At 46.0% G+C, this 14985-nt stretch overlaps 1 protein-coding gene across 4 annotated transcripts in view; it reads left to right on the top strand.

Annotated features, from left to right (window-relative positions):
• The window catches only part of LOC140427624 (homeobox protein PKNOX1-like), a 404309-nt gene that overhangs the window by 222360 nt on the left and 166964 nt on the right, over positions 1-14985 (top strand). For 3 of the 4 annotated variants that reach the window (XM_072513041.1, XM_072513042.1, XM_072513043.1), the window contains exons 4-5: positions 3028-3199; positions 7434-7604. In XM_072513041.1, coding sequence (XP_072369142.1) covers positions 3028-3199; positions 7434-7604 — 343 coding nt within the window. The remainder of the gene's footprint in view (positions 1-3027; positions 3200-7433; positions 7605-14985) is intronic. The other variant, XM_072513044.1, reaches the window with a different exon arrangement.

Here is a 14985-nt window from a genome sequence, read left to right as displayed (position 1 = left end):
TTCCCAGTGGGTCAGAATGGAGGAGAGTTTGTGCAGGGGGTGGGGATTGAAAGCACTAGCAACAGCGCCGCTCCAAATAGCCCCGGGGAAGTACTCAGGGAGTCCGGTAATAATAACTTCATTGAAATTTGGAGGCAGTTTCGCCAACACTTCGGGTTGGGGGTAGGGTCAAGGGAAATGCCGATTCGGGGGAACCACAGATTTGAGCCAGGGAGGTGGGGTGGAAGTTTTCGGAAATGGGAGAAGGGGATTAAGACACTAAAAGATTTGTTTCTTAGGGGTCGGTTTACAGGGCTGAGGGAGCTGGAAGCGAAGTATGGGCTGGAGCAGGGGGAAATGTTTAGAGACATGCAGGTTTGAGATTTTGCCAGAAAGGAGATACAGAGCTTCCCGGTGGAGCCGACCTCCACATTGCTGGAGGAGGTGCTGACGACAGGGGGACTGGAGAAGGGGGTAGTGTCAGCGGTTTACGGAGCTATTCTGGAAGAGGAGAAGGCACCACTGGAAGGGATCAAAGCAAAGTGGGAGGAAGAGTTGAGAGAGGATATGGAGATGGGGTTCTGGTGTGAGGTGCTCCGGAGAGTGAATGCCTCCACCTCGTGCGCGAGGTTGGGGCTGATACAGCTGAAGGTGGTATACAGAGCACACCTCACAAGGGCGAGGATGAGCCGATTTTTTGAAGGAGTAGAAGATGTGTGTGAAAGTTGCGGGGGGGGGCCCCCGCTCATCACGTTCATATGTTTTGGTCCTGTCCAAAGCTGGAGGATTACTGGAAGGAGGTTTTTCGGATAATTTCTAAAGTGGTGCACGTGAAACTGGACCCGGGCCCTCGGGTGGCCATATTCGGGGTGTCGGACCAGCCAGGGTTGGAAACGGGTGCGGAGGCAGATGTTGTAGCCTTCGTCTCGTTGATCACCCGAAGGTGGATGCTGATGGGCTGGAGAGCAGCCTCTCCACCCTGTGCCCTGGCGTGGCGGGGGGATCTGTTGGAATTTTTGACTCTTGAGAAGGTTAAGTTTGAACTGAGGGGAAGGATGGAGGGGTTCTACAATTCAGGGGCATTATTCATCGTGCACTTTCAAGAACTGGATAACATCGAACATTTGGTGGTGGTGGTGGTGGTGGGGGGGGGGGGGGGGGGGGGGGGGAGGAGGATTAAGGGGAGGGGGCAGTGTGTGTTAACGGTGACTGTGGGCGATTCCTGATTCCTTTTTGTCATTTGTGTGAATATGCGGGCTAATGTTTGGGGTTTGGTGGGAGGATGGGATCGTTGTTATTGATATGTTTGTTACTGATTATTGTTTGTTGGTGGGTGTAAATTTGGGAGAAAATGTGAAAAAGGAGGAGAATAAAAAATATTTTTTTGACAAAGAAAGTTAATATTGTTTATTGCGAGGGGAATTGAATACAAAAGTAGGGAGGTTATGTTTAATGTATACAGGACATTGGTCAGACTGGAGTACTGTTTACAGCATTGGGCAGTTTATTTAAGGAAGGGTGTAAATGCCGTTCAGAGAAGGCTTTCTGGATTAATACTTGGAATGAGCGGGTTGTCTTATGAGGGAAAGTTGGACAAGCCAGGCTTGTATCTGCTCAAGTTTAAAGAGTTAGTGGTGACTGCATTGAAACATATAAGATGTGAATGTGGGAGGGATGATCAGTAGGTTCACAGATGACACGAAAGTTGGTGCTGTGGTAAATAGTGAGCAGTAAAGCTTTAGATTACAGGAGGCTGGTCAGAACAGTGGCAAATGGAATATAACCCTGAAAAATGAGCGGAGATGCATTTTGGGAGAACTAACAAGGCAAGAGAACATACAGAATAAGTGGTCGGACACTAGGAAGTACAGATGATCAGAGAGAGGGATCTTAGGTTGCATGTCGATAGATCCCTGAAGGCAGCAGGACAGTTACATAAGGTGGTTAAGAAAGTATATGGGATAGAATATAATGGCAGTGAGGTTATGTTGGAGCTGTATAAAATGCTTGTTGGATCACTGCTAGAGTATTGTGCTGTTCTGGTCACCGCCCCATAAGGAGGATGTGATTGCACTAGAAAGGGTGCAGAGGACATTGACCAGGATGTTGCCTGGGCTGGAATGTTCCAACTATTCAGAGAGACAGGTTAGGCTGGGGTTGTTTTCCTTGATGCAGAGAAGGCTGAGGGGGGAACCTGATTTAGGTGCACAAAATTATGAGGGACATAAATAAGGTAGATAGCAAGGAACTTTCCCATTAGTAGATGGGTCAATAATCAGGAGGAATAGACTGACAGCACGGTTGCTAAGTTTGCAGATGATACAAAGATCTGTAGAGGGGCAGGTAGTACTGAGGAAGCAGGCGGGCTGCAGAAGGATTTGGACAGGCTAGGAGAGTGGGCAATGAAGTGGCAAATGAAATACAATGTGGAAAAGTGTGAGGTTATGCACTTTGGAAGGAGGAATAGAGGCATAGACTATTTTCTGAAGGGAAGATGCTTCAGAAATCAGAAACACAAAGGGACTTGGGAGTCCTTGTTCACGATTCTCTTAAAGAACAAAGAACAAAGAAATGTACAGCACAAGAACAGGCCCTTCGGCCCTCCAAGCCCGTGCCGACCATGCTGCCCGACTAAACTACAATCTTCTACATTTCCTGGGTCCGTATCCCTCTATTCCCATCCTATTCATAAATATCTGCACGTTAATGTTAACGTGCAGGTTCAGTCAGCAGTTAGGAAGGCAAATGCAATGTTAGCATTTATGTCGAGAGGGGCTGGTTTAGCTAGGGGCTAAATCGCTGGCTTTAAAGCAGACCAAGGCAGGCCAGCAGCATGGTTCAATTCCCGTACCAGTATCCCCGAACAGGCGCCGGAATGTGGCGACTCGGGGCTTTTCACAGTAACTTCATTGCAGTGTTAATGTAAGCCTACTTGTGACAATGAAGATTATTATTCTAAAATGACTGCATTGCGTCTGGGTTTCCATATTGGGAAAGTGTGAGATCTGTAACAGACCAATGTTTATAATGTCCTGTATTTATTTGCAGACATCCTCTGTTCCCACTCTTGGCTCTCCTGTTTGAGAAATGTGAGCAGTCAACCCAAGGCTCTGAGTGCATCACTTCAGCAAGCTTCGACGTAGACATTGAAAACTTTGTTCGCAAACAGGAAAAGGAAGGGAAGCCATTTTTCAGCGAAGATCCAGAAATTGACAACCTGGTGGGTTGTGATGTATTTAGAGCTGCCTTTGTGTAGGCCAGGCCTCTGTGGGAGTCCGTCTCTCCGCTGTCACACTTACTGCTCTCTTCAGAAACCTTCCCAATGCTTCATTTTCAAGTGGCTGACAGGTGCTGTGCCTGAAGGGGCAGGTTAACTAATGTGGTGGCATTCAATTTCTGTTGGGTATTAGTAAGATATTGTACTGACAACAATGATCGTGGGCAGGCATGGTCGTGTGAAGCTATCCACAGTTTGTTCAGAGAAACGGGCTTTATTGGGCCTTCTCAGTGCGTGCCTGAAGTGCAATTATTATTAAAATTATGCTTTTGTTAAAACTAAAATAAGGCCAGGGTTAGTACTGTCTACTGCTCTGCCCTTTGGTGTTCTGGCACTCAGTATTACAGTCCGACAGCACACAATCTGGCAGCTTCTAAATGGACTGAGTGACACTCCTGTTTACAAACATTTGAGATTGGTTGGAGGGAGGTGCACTAATTGGATTGGGGAACTGATTTCCTGACTGACATAAGAGTTTAGAATGAATAAGAATGATTGTGCATTCAATTTACATTTTTCACTATTAATGCAATCAGAAAATTTGTTGCAGACCATAAGACATCGGAGCAGAATTAAGCCACTCGGCCCATCGAGTCTGCTCAACCATTATAGAACATACAGTGCAGAAGGTGGCCATTCGGCCCATCGAGTCTGCACCGACCTACTTAAGCCCTAACTTCCACCCTATCCCCGTAACCCAATAATCCCTCCTAACCTTTTTGGTCACTAAGGGCAATTTTTTAAATCATGGCCAATCCACCTAACCTGCACATCTTTGGACTGTGGGAGGAAACCGGAGCACCCGGAGGAAACCCACGCAGACACGAGGAGAACGTGCAGACTCCACACAGACAGTGACCCAGCCGGGAATCGAACCTGGGACCCTGATGCTGTGAAGCCTCAGTGCTAACCACTGTGCTACCGTGGCTGATAATTTCCTCACCCGTATTCTGCTGCCTTCTCCCCATAACCTCTGATCCCCTTATTGATCAAAAACCTATCTATCTCTGTCTTGAAGATACTCAGACAGAATAGGGTGCAGAAAGAGGCCATTTAGCTCCTTGTGTCTGCGAAAAAAGAGAAAAGATAAACTAGCCACTCGTTTAAATCCCACTTTCCAGCATCTGCTCTGTAGCCTTGCAGGTTCCAGCATCTATGATTCAGATCCAGGCACCATTTGTTATGGGCCAGGGTTTAGAGAACCCCAAAGTGTATCATGGAGCTCACCTGATCCACGACTTTTAATAGATTGTGGTATGGGGAGCACACGGCCCACTCTACAGGTGTGGTGCAGCAGAAATGGAAAAGTATTTTTGGTAGCAAAACAATGTTTATTCTATGAACTCAAGTTAACCTGTTTAAAACATACAGTGAACATCTTAGCAACCCTTAATTCAAATACAACCCCCAAAGAATACAACACTACGTAATCCTTAAGCTGTCCTTTTAACATCCATAAAACTTTTTAAAAAACTTTTAACAGAAGCACATCAGGTTAAAGTCATTGCTGAGAGCAGTTATTAGTTTTAAATCACCAAAGGATCGATTTACATTCTTTAGATTACAGAGAGACTCTAATACATCTTCTGGCTGTGACTGTAGCTATCCAGCTCTGAAAACGAAACTAAAACACACCCTGCAGCAAACATCCAAAAACGAAAGTAAAAAGCTGACAGACAACCCAGCTCCACCCACTCTCTGACATCACTGCAGTAATAAACACCCATTTCTTAAAGGTACTCTCACTACAGATATTTATATACACACCCATTTATAAACACCCATTTCTTAAAGGTACTTTCACTACAGATATTTATATACACACCCATTTATAAACACCCATTTCTTAAAGGTACTCTCACATGACACTTTTAACAATGTTGAAGCTTCGTGGTAAAAACTGGGTGTCATGGACAAGTTGGCCTGTTTCCATGCTGTAAATCTCTGTGACAATCACCTAAAATCTGTGCCTCCTGCTAATTGACACTTCCATTCGGGGAACCAGGTCTTTCCTGTCTACTCTGCCTGGCTCCTCGTAATTTTGTCCACCTCAATTAGGTCAGCCCTCAGCCTCCTCAGTTCTAAGGAAAAGCCTATCCAATGTCTCCTCATAGATGCAATTTTCATGCCCTGGCAAAATTCAGCCCCTCATCTTTGTCCCCCTACAAACTCCACATTCAAGATGCTGTGTACTCTAATCCCCTTTCATATTATTTTTCTCTTTATGTATCACTCCAATTTTCCTCAAATTCCATGATTGACTTAGCCTCAGGAACCCCTTATGATAATGAATTACATATTCTAAGATTCTTTGCATGAAAACATTCCTTCTAACCTTTTGCTTTATGTTTCTAACCTTAATAAAGTTTATGGCCTTTGTTATTGACTAAGTCAATCATCGAAAGTGAAAATCATCTATCTCGAGTTAAAACACTTTATAATTTTGAACAATCTAATAGAGCCCTCTTAGAACTTAGAACTTAGAAGTTTACAGCATGGAAACAGGCCCTTCGGCCCAACCAGTCCATGCCGCCCAGTTTTTACCATTAAGCTAGTCCCGGTTGCCCGCACTTGGTCCATAACCCTCTATACCCATCTTACCCATGTAACCATCTAAATGCTTTTTGAAAGACACAATTGTACCCGCTTCTACTACTACCTCTGGCAGCCCATTCCAGACACTCACTACCCTCTGAGTGAAGAAATTGCCCCTCTGGGCCCTTCTGAATCTCTCCCCTCTCACCTTAAACCTATGCCCTCTAGTTTTAGACTCCCCTACCTTTGGGAAAAGATGTTGACTATCTACCTTATCTATGCCCCTCATTATTTTATAGACCTCTATAAGATCACCCCTAAGCCTCCTACGCTCCAGGGAAAAAAGTCCCAGTCTATCCAGCCTCTCCTTATAACTCAAACCATCAAGTCCCGGCAACATCCTAGTAAATCTTTTCTGCACTCTTTCTAGTTTAATAATATCCTTTCTATAATAGGGTGACCAGAACTGCACACAGTATTCCAAGTGTGGCCGTACCAATGTCTTGTACAACTTCAACAAGACGTCCCAACTCCTGTATTCAATGTTCTGACCAATGAAACCAAGCATGCCGAATGCCTTCTTCACCACCCTGTCCACCTGCGACTCCACCTTCAAGGAGCTATGAACCTGTACTCCTAGATCTCTTTGTTCTATAACTCTCCCCAACACCATACCATTAACTGAGTAGGTCCTGGCCTGATTTGATCTGCCAAAATGCATCACCTCACATTTATCTAAATTAAACTCCATCTGCCATTCGTCGGCCCACTGGCCTAATTGATCAAGATCCCGTTGCAATCCTAGATAACCTTCTTCACTATCCACTGTGCCACCAATCTTGGTGTCATCTGCAAACTTACTAACCATGCCTCCTAAATTCTCATCCAAATCATTAATATAAATCACAAATAACAGTGGACCCAGCACCGATCCCTGAGGCACACCACTGGTCACAGGCCTCCAGTTTGAAAAACAACCCTCTACAACCACCTTCTGTCGTCCCCCTTATCCACCTCTCTAATAATAATAATAATAATAATAATCGCTTATTGTCACAAGGCTTCAATGAAGTTACTGTGAAAAGCCCCTAGTCGCCACATTCCGGTGCCTGTTCGGGTAATCTGGTAAACCTCTCATGCCATTTTAAAAATTCTTCTTAATAATAATAAGAAACCTTTTATTGTCACAAGTATGAACTTACTGTGAAAAGCCCCTAGTTGTCACATTGCAGCACCTGTTCGGGTAAGCTGGTACAGGAATTGAACCCGTGCTGCTGGCCTTGTTCTGCATCACAAGCAGTTGTCTAGCCCACTGAGCTAAACCAGCCCCTATCCAGTCTATTCTCTCTCGACACTGGTGATATTCTTGTGAATGGACTTCAAACCCTTTTCCACTGAGAGGTTTATTGGTGGGGTTACTGGTAATTATTACTTCAACATGGAAATAGACTGTGCTTAGTCTGTAGAAGTTTGAATACAATCTCTAACTTCAGTCTCCTGGATGCGATTGTGAATATTGTAGCTGTTATTTACTCCTATTTTGTCCCAGTTGCAATAAAGAATTCACAGACTTTTATATTAACTTTGATTAGCTCATATTTATGGTGCTATTTATTTCATCTTTCCTTTTTGCATTATGTAGATGGTGAAAGCAATCCAAGTGTTGCGTATTCATCTGTTGGAGCTGGAGAAGGTTAATGATCTGTGCAAAGATTTCTGCAACCGTTACATTGCTTGTTTGAAAACTAAAATGAACAGTGAAAACCTGCTGAGCAGTGATCCTGGAGGTCCTTATGCATCTGTTCAGACACAGGTAATGAATGGTGCGGTGCCCCTCTATAAACCGTCTCCTCCTCCCGCAGTACAATCCAACATTAGTTTTCTAACTTAAGGTTTTAAATTCTATGAGTATTTCATTTTGTCAGAAAATGATTGTTCAGGAAACTGGTGAAGCTACTTCAAGATCTTTAATTGAGGCATACAATATTAAACTTTAAGGACTTAAATAGTTAAGGAGAAACTTACAATAGCTTCATGCTGACCAATTATGCTGCGATTTACTGTAAAGAGCAGGAATCCTGTTCCTGCAGACTGCTTCATTGGCTTTGGAAACCTGAGTTGTTTTAGCCTTAATTATTTTTCCCAAATGTTGGACAGAATGTTATGAGTTGTAATAACTTTCACCATTAACAGTTGGTAGAAAATCATAACCTTCCTATGTTCAGCAATGCAGTCCCTTTCACCCAGATGTATTTAGCAATACTGATCCAGTACCTCAAATCTGACTGTCTGACAACCAGCATTGCCCAAAAACTGTGCATTTTTTACGCTGACCATACAAGACCACCCCATGGAGTCAATTGCGAAATTAGAAGTTTAATAATATAAGCATTCACCCTCAAAAGATTTGTATTATTGTTAATTTTAATTAATTAATTAACCACGTTTGCACAGTGGTTAGCACTTTGCTTCACAGCGCCAGGGTCCCAGGTTCGATTGCCACTTGGGTCACTCTTTGTGCGGAGTCTGCACATTCTCCCCGTGTCTGTGTGGGTTTCCTCCAGGAGCTCCGGTTTCCTCCCACAGTCCCGAAAGACGTGCTTGTTAGATGAATTGGACATTCTGAATTCTTCCTCAGTGTACCCGAACAGGCGCCGGAGTGTGGTGACTAGGGGCTTTTCATATAACATAGAACATTACAGCGCAGTACAGGCCCTTCGGCCCTCGATGTTGCGCCGACCTGTGAAACCACTCTAAAGCCCATCTACACTATTCCCTTATCGTCCATATGTCTATCCAATGACCATTTGAATGTCCTTAGTGTTGGCGAGTCCACTACTGTTGCAGGTAGGGCATTCCATGCCCTTACTACTCTCTGAGTAAAGAACCTACCTCTGACATCTGTCTTATATCTATCTCCCCTCAATTTAAAGCTATGTCCCCTCGTGCTAGACATCACCATCCGAGGATAAAGGCTCTCACTGTCCACCCTATCCAATCCTCTGATCATCTTGTATGCCTCAATTAAGTCACCTCTTAACCTTCTTCTCTCTAACGAAAACAGCCTCAAGTCCCTCAGCCTTTCCTCATAAGATCTTCCCTCCATACCAGGCAACATTCTGGTAAATCTCCTCTGCACCCTTTCAAATGCTTCCACATCCTTCCTATAATGCGGCGACCAGAATTGCACGCAATACTCCAAATGCAGCCGCACCAGAGTGTTGTACAGCTGCAACATGACCTCATGGCTCCGAAACTCAATCCCTCTACCAATAAAAGCTAACACACCGTACGCCTTCTTAACAACCCTCTCAACCTGAGTGGCAACTTTCAGGGATCTATGTACATGGACACCGAGATCTCTCTGCTCATCCACACTGCCAAGAATCTTACCATTAGCCCAGTACTCTGTCTTCCTGTTATTCCTTCCAAAATGAATCACCTCACACTTTTCTGCATTAAACTCCATTTGCCACCTCTCAGCCCAGCGTTGCAGCTTATCTATGTCCCTCTGTAACTTGTAACATCCTTCCGCACTGTCCACAACTCCACCGACTTTAGTGTCATAAGAACATAAGAAAATAAGAACTAGGAGCAGGAGTAGGCCATCTGGCCCCTCGAGCCTGCTCCACCATTCAATGAGATCATGGCTGATCTTTTGTGGACTCAGCTCCACTTTCCGGCCCGAACACCATAACCCTTAATCCCTTTATTCTTCAAAAAACTATCTATCTTTATCTTAAAAACATTTAATGAAGGAGCCTCTCCTGCTTCACTGGGCAAGGAATTCCATAGATTCACAACCCTTTGGGTGAAGAAGGTCCTCCTAAACTCAGTCCTAAATCTACTTCCCCTTATTTTGAGGCTATGCCCCCTAGTTCTGCTTTCACCCGCCAGTGGAAACAACCTGCCCGCAGCTATCCTATCTATTCCCTTCATAATCTTATATGTTTCTATAAGATCCCCCCTCATCCTTCTAAATTCCAACGAGTACAGTCCCAGTCTACTCAACCTCTCCTCGTAATCCAACCCCTTCAGCTCTGGGATTAACCTAGTGAATCTCCTCTGCACACCCTCCAGTGCCAGTATGTCCTTTCTCAAGTAAGGAGACCAAAACTGAACACAATACTCCAGGTGTGGCCTCACTAACACCTTATACAATTGCACCAGAACCTCCCTAGTCTTAAACTCCATCCCTCTAGCAATGAAGGACAAAATTCCATTTTCCTTCTTAATCACCTGTTGCACCTGAAAACCAACTTTTTGCGACTCATGCACTAGCACACCCAGGTCTCTCTGCACAGCAGCATGTTTTAATATTTTATCATTTAAATAATAATCCCTTTTGCTGTTATTCCTACCAAAATGGATAACCTCACATTTGTCAACATTGTATTCCATCTGCAAATTTACTCACCCATCCTTCTATGCCCTCCTCCTGGTCATTTATAAAAATGACAAACAGCAGTGGCCCCAAAACAGATCTTTGTGGTACTCCACTAGTAACTGGACTCCAGTCTGAACATTTCCCATCAACCACCACCCTTTGTCTTCTTCCAGCTAGCCAATTTCTGATCCACATCTCTAAATCACCCTCAATCCCCAGCCTCCGTATTTTCTGCAGTAGCCTACCGTGGGGAACCTTATCAAACGCTTTACTGAAATCCATATACACCACATCAACTGCTTTACCCTCACAGTAAATTCATTGCAGTGTTCATGTAGGCCTGCTTGTGATAATAATAAATATTATATTACCATAAGTCCACTGTAGAAGGCAGAATTCCAAATGTGTCCACTGGCCAGCAGCAGAGTGAAGAACAAAATCCCTGTAGTATTGCCTGTCATTTCCCACAATCTGAGACGCAGGGAGACCCTGGATGAGAATTTTTAAATTGAGGCATTTTGGATTAGAAGCCAACACAGGTGACTGAGCACAAGGGTAATGCGTGAATGAATTAGGGGATGGGCAGCAGAGGTTTAGTTGAGCTTGGTTTTCGAGATGGGATAGCAGACAGGATAGTTGAGTCTGGAAATAACAAAGCTGTGGATTAGAGTTTCAGCAGTGGATAAGCTGAGGCAGCTTTTGGAGATGGGTGATGTTATGGAGGTGAAAGTAGCACTCAGCACCGAATTCTGTTCTTTCTCTCTTCCGCACCTCCACATGCGCCATTTTGGTGGCTGGCGGAGAGACAGGCTGTGGCTGCTGGGACGACCAGGATCGGGGACATGCTGGGTGGCAGAGCAGTGGGCTGGATGACACTCCACGAATTGGAAAGTGGCACAGCAGTGGATGCCCGCTCGCGGCCAGTGCCGTCCATGACCTCAAAACGGTTGTGTTCAGACCTCTTGGCACCCTGGTCTTGAGGCGGCACAGCTGTACGGTGGACTCCCACCTGAACGTACCCCTGCTCGGGTGGAATTTCACAATGCCCCGAAGTTGCCTCGTGGAAATAACCTCCTTGCCCTTTCACACTGCACAGAGTGGTTTCCTGTATGGGCTGCTGTTGCACACCCTTCACTTCCTTGCCCTCACTCGTACACGCCTTGTCGTGCCTTCTTGCCATCTGGCAGTGGAGTTCCCCAGTGGAGGTCTCTCAACAGAGAAGGCCTCCCCTTAACATTGGGCACCTGGGGTGGAGGGTGTTGCACGCAGCAGTCCCATACACCATAGGCTACATTGGCTCACGCACTCCCAAGATGTCTGCCCTTTTTTTGCAGTCTTGTGGAGTCGTGGACTATGCTTATAGATTTCATAGAATTTACAGTGCAGAAGGAGGCCATTTGGCCCATTCAGTCTGCACCTGCTCTTGGAAAAAGCAACCTACCCAAGGTCCACACCTCCACCCTATCCCCATAACCCAGTAACCCCACCCAACACTATGGGCAATTTTGGACACTAAGGGCAATTTAGCATGGCTAATCCACCTAACCTGCTCATCTTTGGACTGTGGGAGGAAACCGGAGCACCCGGAGGAAACCCACACCCACACGGGGAGGATGTGCAGACTCCGCACAGACAGTGACCCAAGCCGGAATCGAACCTGGGACCCTGGAGCTGTGAAGCAATTGTGCTATCCACAATGCTACCACGCTGCCCCGAATGTAAGTTGTTTAAGGACGTGACCCCTTTTTACTTTTTTGTAAAATCTTTTGTGAGAGTTTTGTTTGTACTTCGGCCCCACACTCCTGATCTACAGGCAACCGGTGCGGGGAGGGAGGAGGACCTACTCCTGGCATGGCCAAACGTACCATAAACAGGTCCAGGTAGCCTCTCCCACGGCTACATTTGTGTCTGGGGGTCCCTGGAGAAGGAGCATGCGGTGTTCCCTCGCACCATTAAGGCCTTCTGCGCCCGCTGAGCTCCGCAGGGACTGGGGGCGCTTTATTGACCCTTTTAATCACATTTCAGTTTGGTGTTTTAGAGAACAAAGAACAGTTTAGCACAGGATAGGCCCTTTGTTCAATCCTGCGCCGATCGCGATACTGTCTAAACTAAAACCTTCTGCACTTCCCTCAGCCATGGAGATCATGAACTGAACCATGGTGCGGGCAACCCCCGCCAGAGTGTACGTCCTGCGCCAAGGTCTCCACTGCGGATGCCACCCTCACTCCGTTGGTCGCATTGCATTGCATTGACAGCACCGTCTCCTTGGTCAGAAGGCAATGGGATTCCACCAGTCGGCCTTGCAGCCCGAGGATGGATGCTGTCATCTCTTCCTGGTGCTCATGCCTCTGCCATTGAAGTTCCATCAGCTCTGGAACGACTGGACTCTCGGGAATGTCATTGGCCAGGGGCTCAGCAGAGTCCTGGGCTCAGACATCCCTCCGAGTGTCTGATCCATGGGGTGTCCCTGCATCCACCTGCTGGGGACCATCAGCTGTCAGGTGCTCACCAGTGAGTCACCCACAAGCCTGCCTACATTTTAAAATTTCACGCTGGCCTAACCAGCGATGCCCCCATCCGCCCCTCAGAAATGGCGCCATCGCGTCGTGTGCTGTTGCAGTGGTGTTGCCGCGTTATCGGCTAGTCCTCCTGTGATGCTCCGCGACTGCACAGGCCACCCCGCACAAGTCCCTAAAGCCCTCGCGGAAGCCCCACCGGCCAGCAACACAGATCCCGGCTGAGTGTGGAGGCGCTGGACACAGTCCGCAGCCGCCACGCCGGGTTCCCGACTGCTGAGACCATATGTGTCCTGCGCCGTCAGGAACTCGGCCCATTGGGGGCGGAGCATCATGGGAGGGCCGGCCGATAACATGCCAACGCCATTGCAACAGCACACGACGCGATGGCGCCATTTCCGGGGGCGGAGCATGGCTGATCAGCGTCAAACCGGTCCTGATTTGGGCTTTGGAGTTGATTCATCGCCCAATCGCGGATTACAATATTTGCGTCAAGCCACGGAGAATCCCGCCCTGTGTGTTTGAACCGCAAGTGTCTGTCATCCTTTCTGTTTGCGACCAAAATGCAGTACCTCCTACTACTCTTTCCTGTCTGCCTCTTTGCTTTTTAAACTGTCTCCTCACAAACCAGTTAAAATCTGCTCATGATACTAAATGCAAGATTGTTCTCCTATTCCAAAATCCAAAATATCTGACCCCTAGAACACAATACTTTAAGCCCGTCACCAATCCAAATTGCCCAAATTATTTGTTTCCTGACCATCGGCCAACCTTTTACTCCAAGCTGAGACATTCCAACTTGTATCATAGGTCCAAATTATTGCTTATTACATGACTTTTATCCAACTGATCGTTTCTTAAAAATTATTAGCTTGATTAAACATGACTTGCCTTTAAGCAAGGGACTTCTGTTATGTGAAGAGGTGAAAGAAACTGGATTTATTTTCCTTCAGGCAGAGAAGATCAAGAGAAGATATGACAGGTATTCTGAATAATGAACAGGTTTTGATAGAGTAAATGAGGAGGAACTGTTTCTACTGACAGGAGAGTTGGTAACCAGGGAACACAGATTTAAGGTAATTGGCAAAAGAACGAGAGAAGATGAGAATTTTCGTTACGTGGTGAACCATGATAAACATGGTGATGGAAGCAGATTCAATAGTAACATTTAAAAGGGAAAATGTGCAGGACTGTGGGGAAAAGATCAGGAGGGATGGGACTAATAGGGAGGCACGGTAGCACAGTGGTTAGCACTGTTGCTTCACAGGGTCAGGTTCGATTCCCGGTTTGGGTCGTGTCTGTGCGGAGTCTGCACGTTCTCCCCGTGTCTGCGTGGGTTTCCTCCGGGTGCTCCGGTCTCCTCCCACAAATCCCAAAAGACGTGCTGTTAGGTGAACTGGACATTCTGAATTCTCCCTCTGTGTACCCGAACAGGCGCCGGAATGTGGCGACTAGGGGCTTTTCACAGTAACTTCATTGGATTGGATTGGATTGGATTTGTTTATTGTCACGTGTACCGAGGTACAGTGAAAAGTATTAATGCCGTGTTAATGTAAGCCTACTGGTGACAATAATAAAGATTATTATTATGATTATTATTAATTGGATCCAAGTACCTCTCTTAAAGAGCCGATGCAGGCAGGTGAGGCTAAATGACCCTCTTTGATGTGTCATTCTTTCATCCTACAACAGATCTGTGCTGGATGTTCTTGATGTCCAAATGGTCACTGATTGGATCCCAAATAATGAATTAAGTATTTGCTCAAACTAATATCAGATTAACTGTCAAATGGAAGTAAAATACTGTGGGTGCTGAAAACCTGAAATAAACACAGAAAATGCTGGAAAAGCTCAGCAGGCCTGGCAGCGTCTGTGGAGAGAGAAACAGAGGGTGGGAATCTTCCACCCCGCAAGAACGGCACGAGCGAGACGCAGACAGTAGAGAAGTCCATTGATCTCAGGCGGGATTCCACCCAGAGTTAATGTTTCAATCCAATATGACCCTTAATGCCACCATTAAATCCCACTTTGGGTGGCACAGTGGTTAGCACCGAGGACCCAGGTTCGATCCCGGCTCTGGGTCACAGTCCGTGTTGAGTTTACACGTTCTCCCCCTATCTGTGTGGGTAACACCCCCACAAATCCAAAGATGTGCAGGGTAGGTGGATTGGCCACGCTAAATTGCCCCTGAATTGGAAACAAATAATGGGGCACTCTAAATTTCTAATTTTAAAAAAAAAACTTTGTCTTACGTCCATTATATTTTTTTAACAATTTCTCCTTCACTCCGA

The sequence above is a fragment of the Scyliorhinus torazame genome, chromosome 8 (genome assembly GCF_047496885.1).
Source record: "Scyliorhinus torazame isolate Kashiwa2021f chromosome 8, sScyTor2.1, whole genome shotgun sequence".
NCBI classification, from domain to species: Eukaryota; Metazoa; Chordata; class Chondrichthyes; order Carcharhiniformes; family Scyliorhinidae; genus Scyliorhinus; species Scyliorhinus torazame.
The sequence above is the reverse complement of the archived record's forward strand: the minus strand, read 5'-3'. Positions and strand labels throughout refer to the sequence as shown.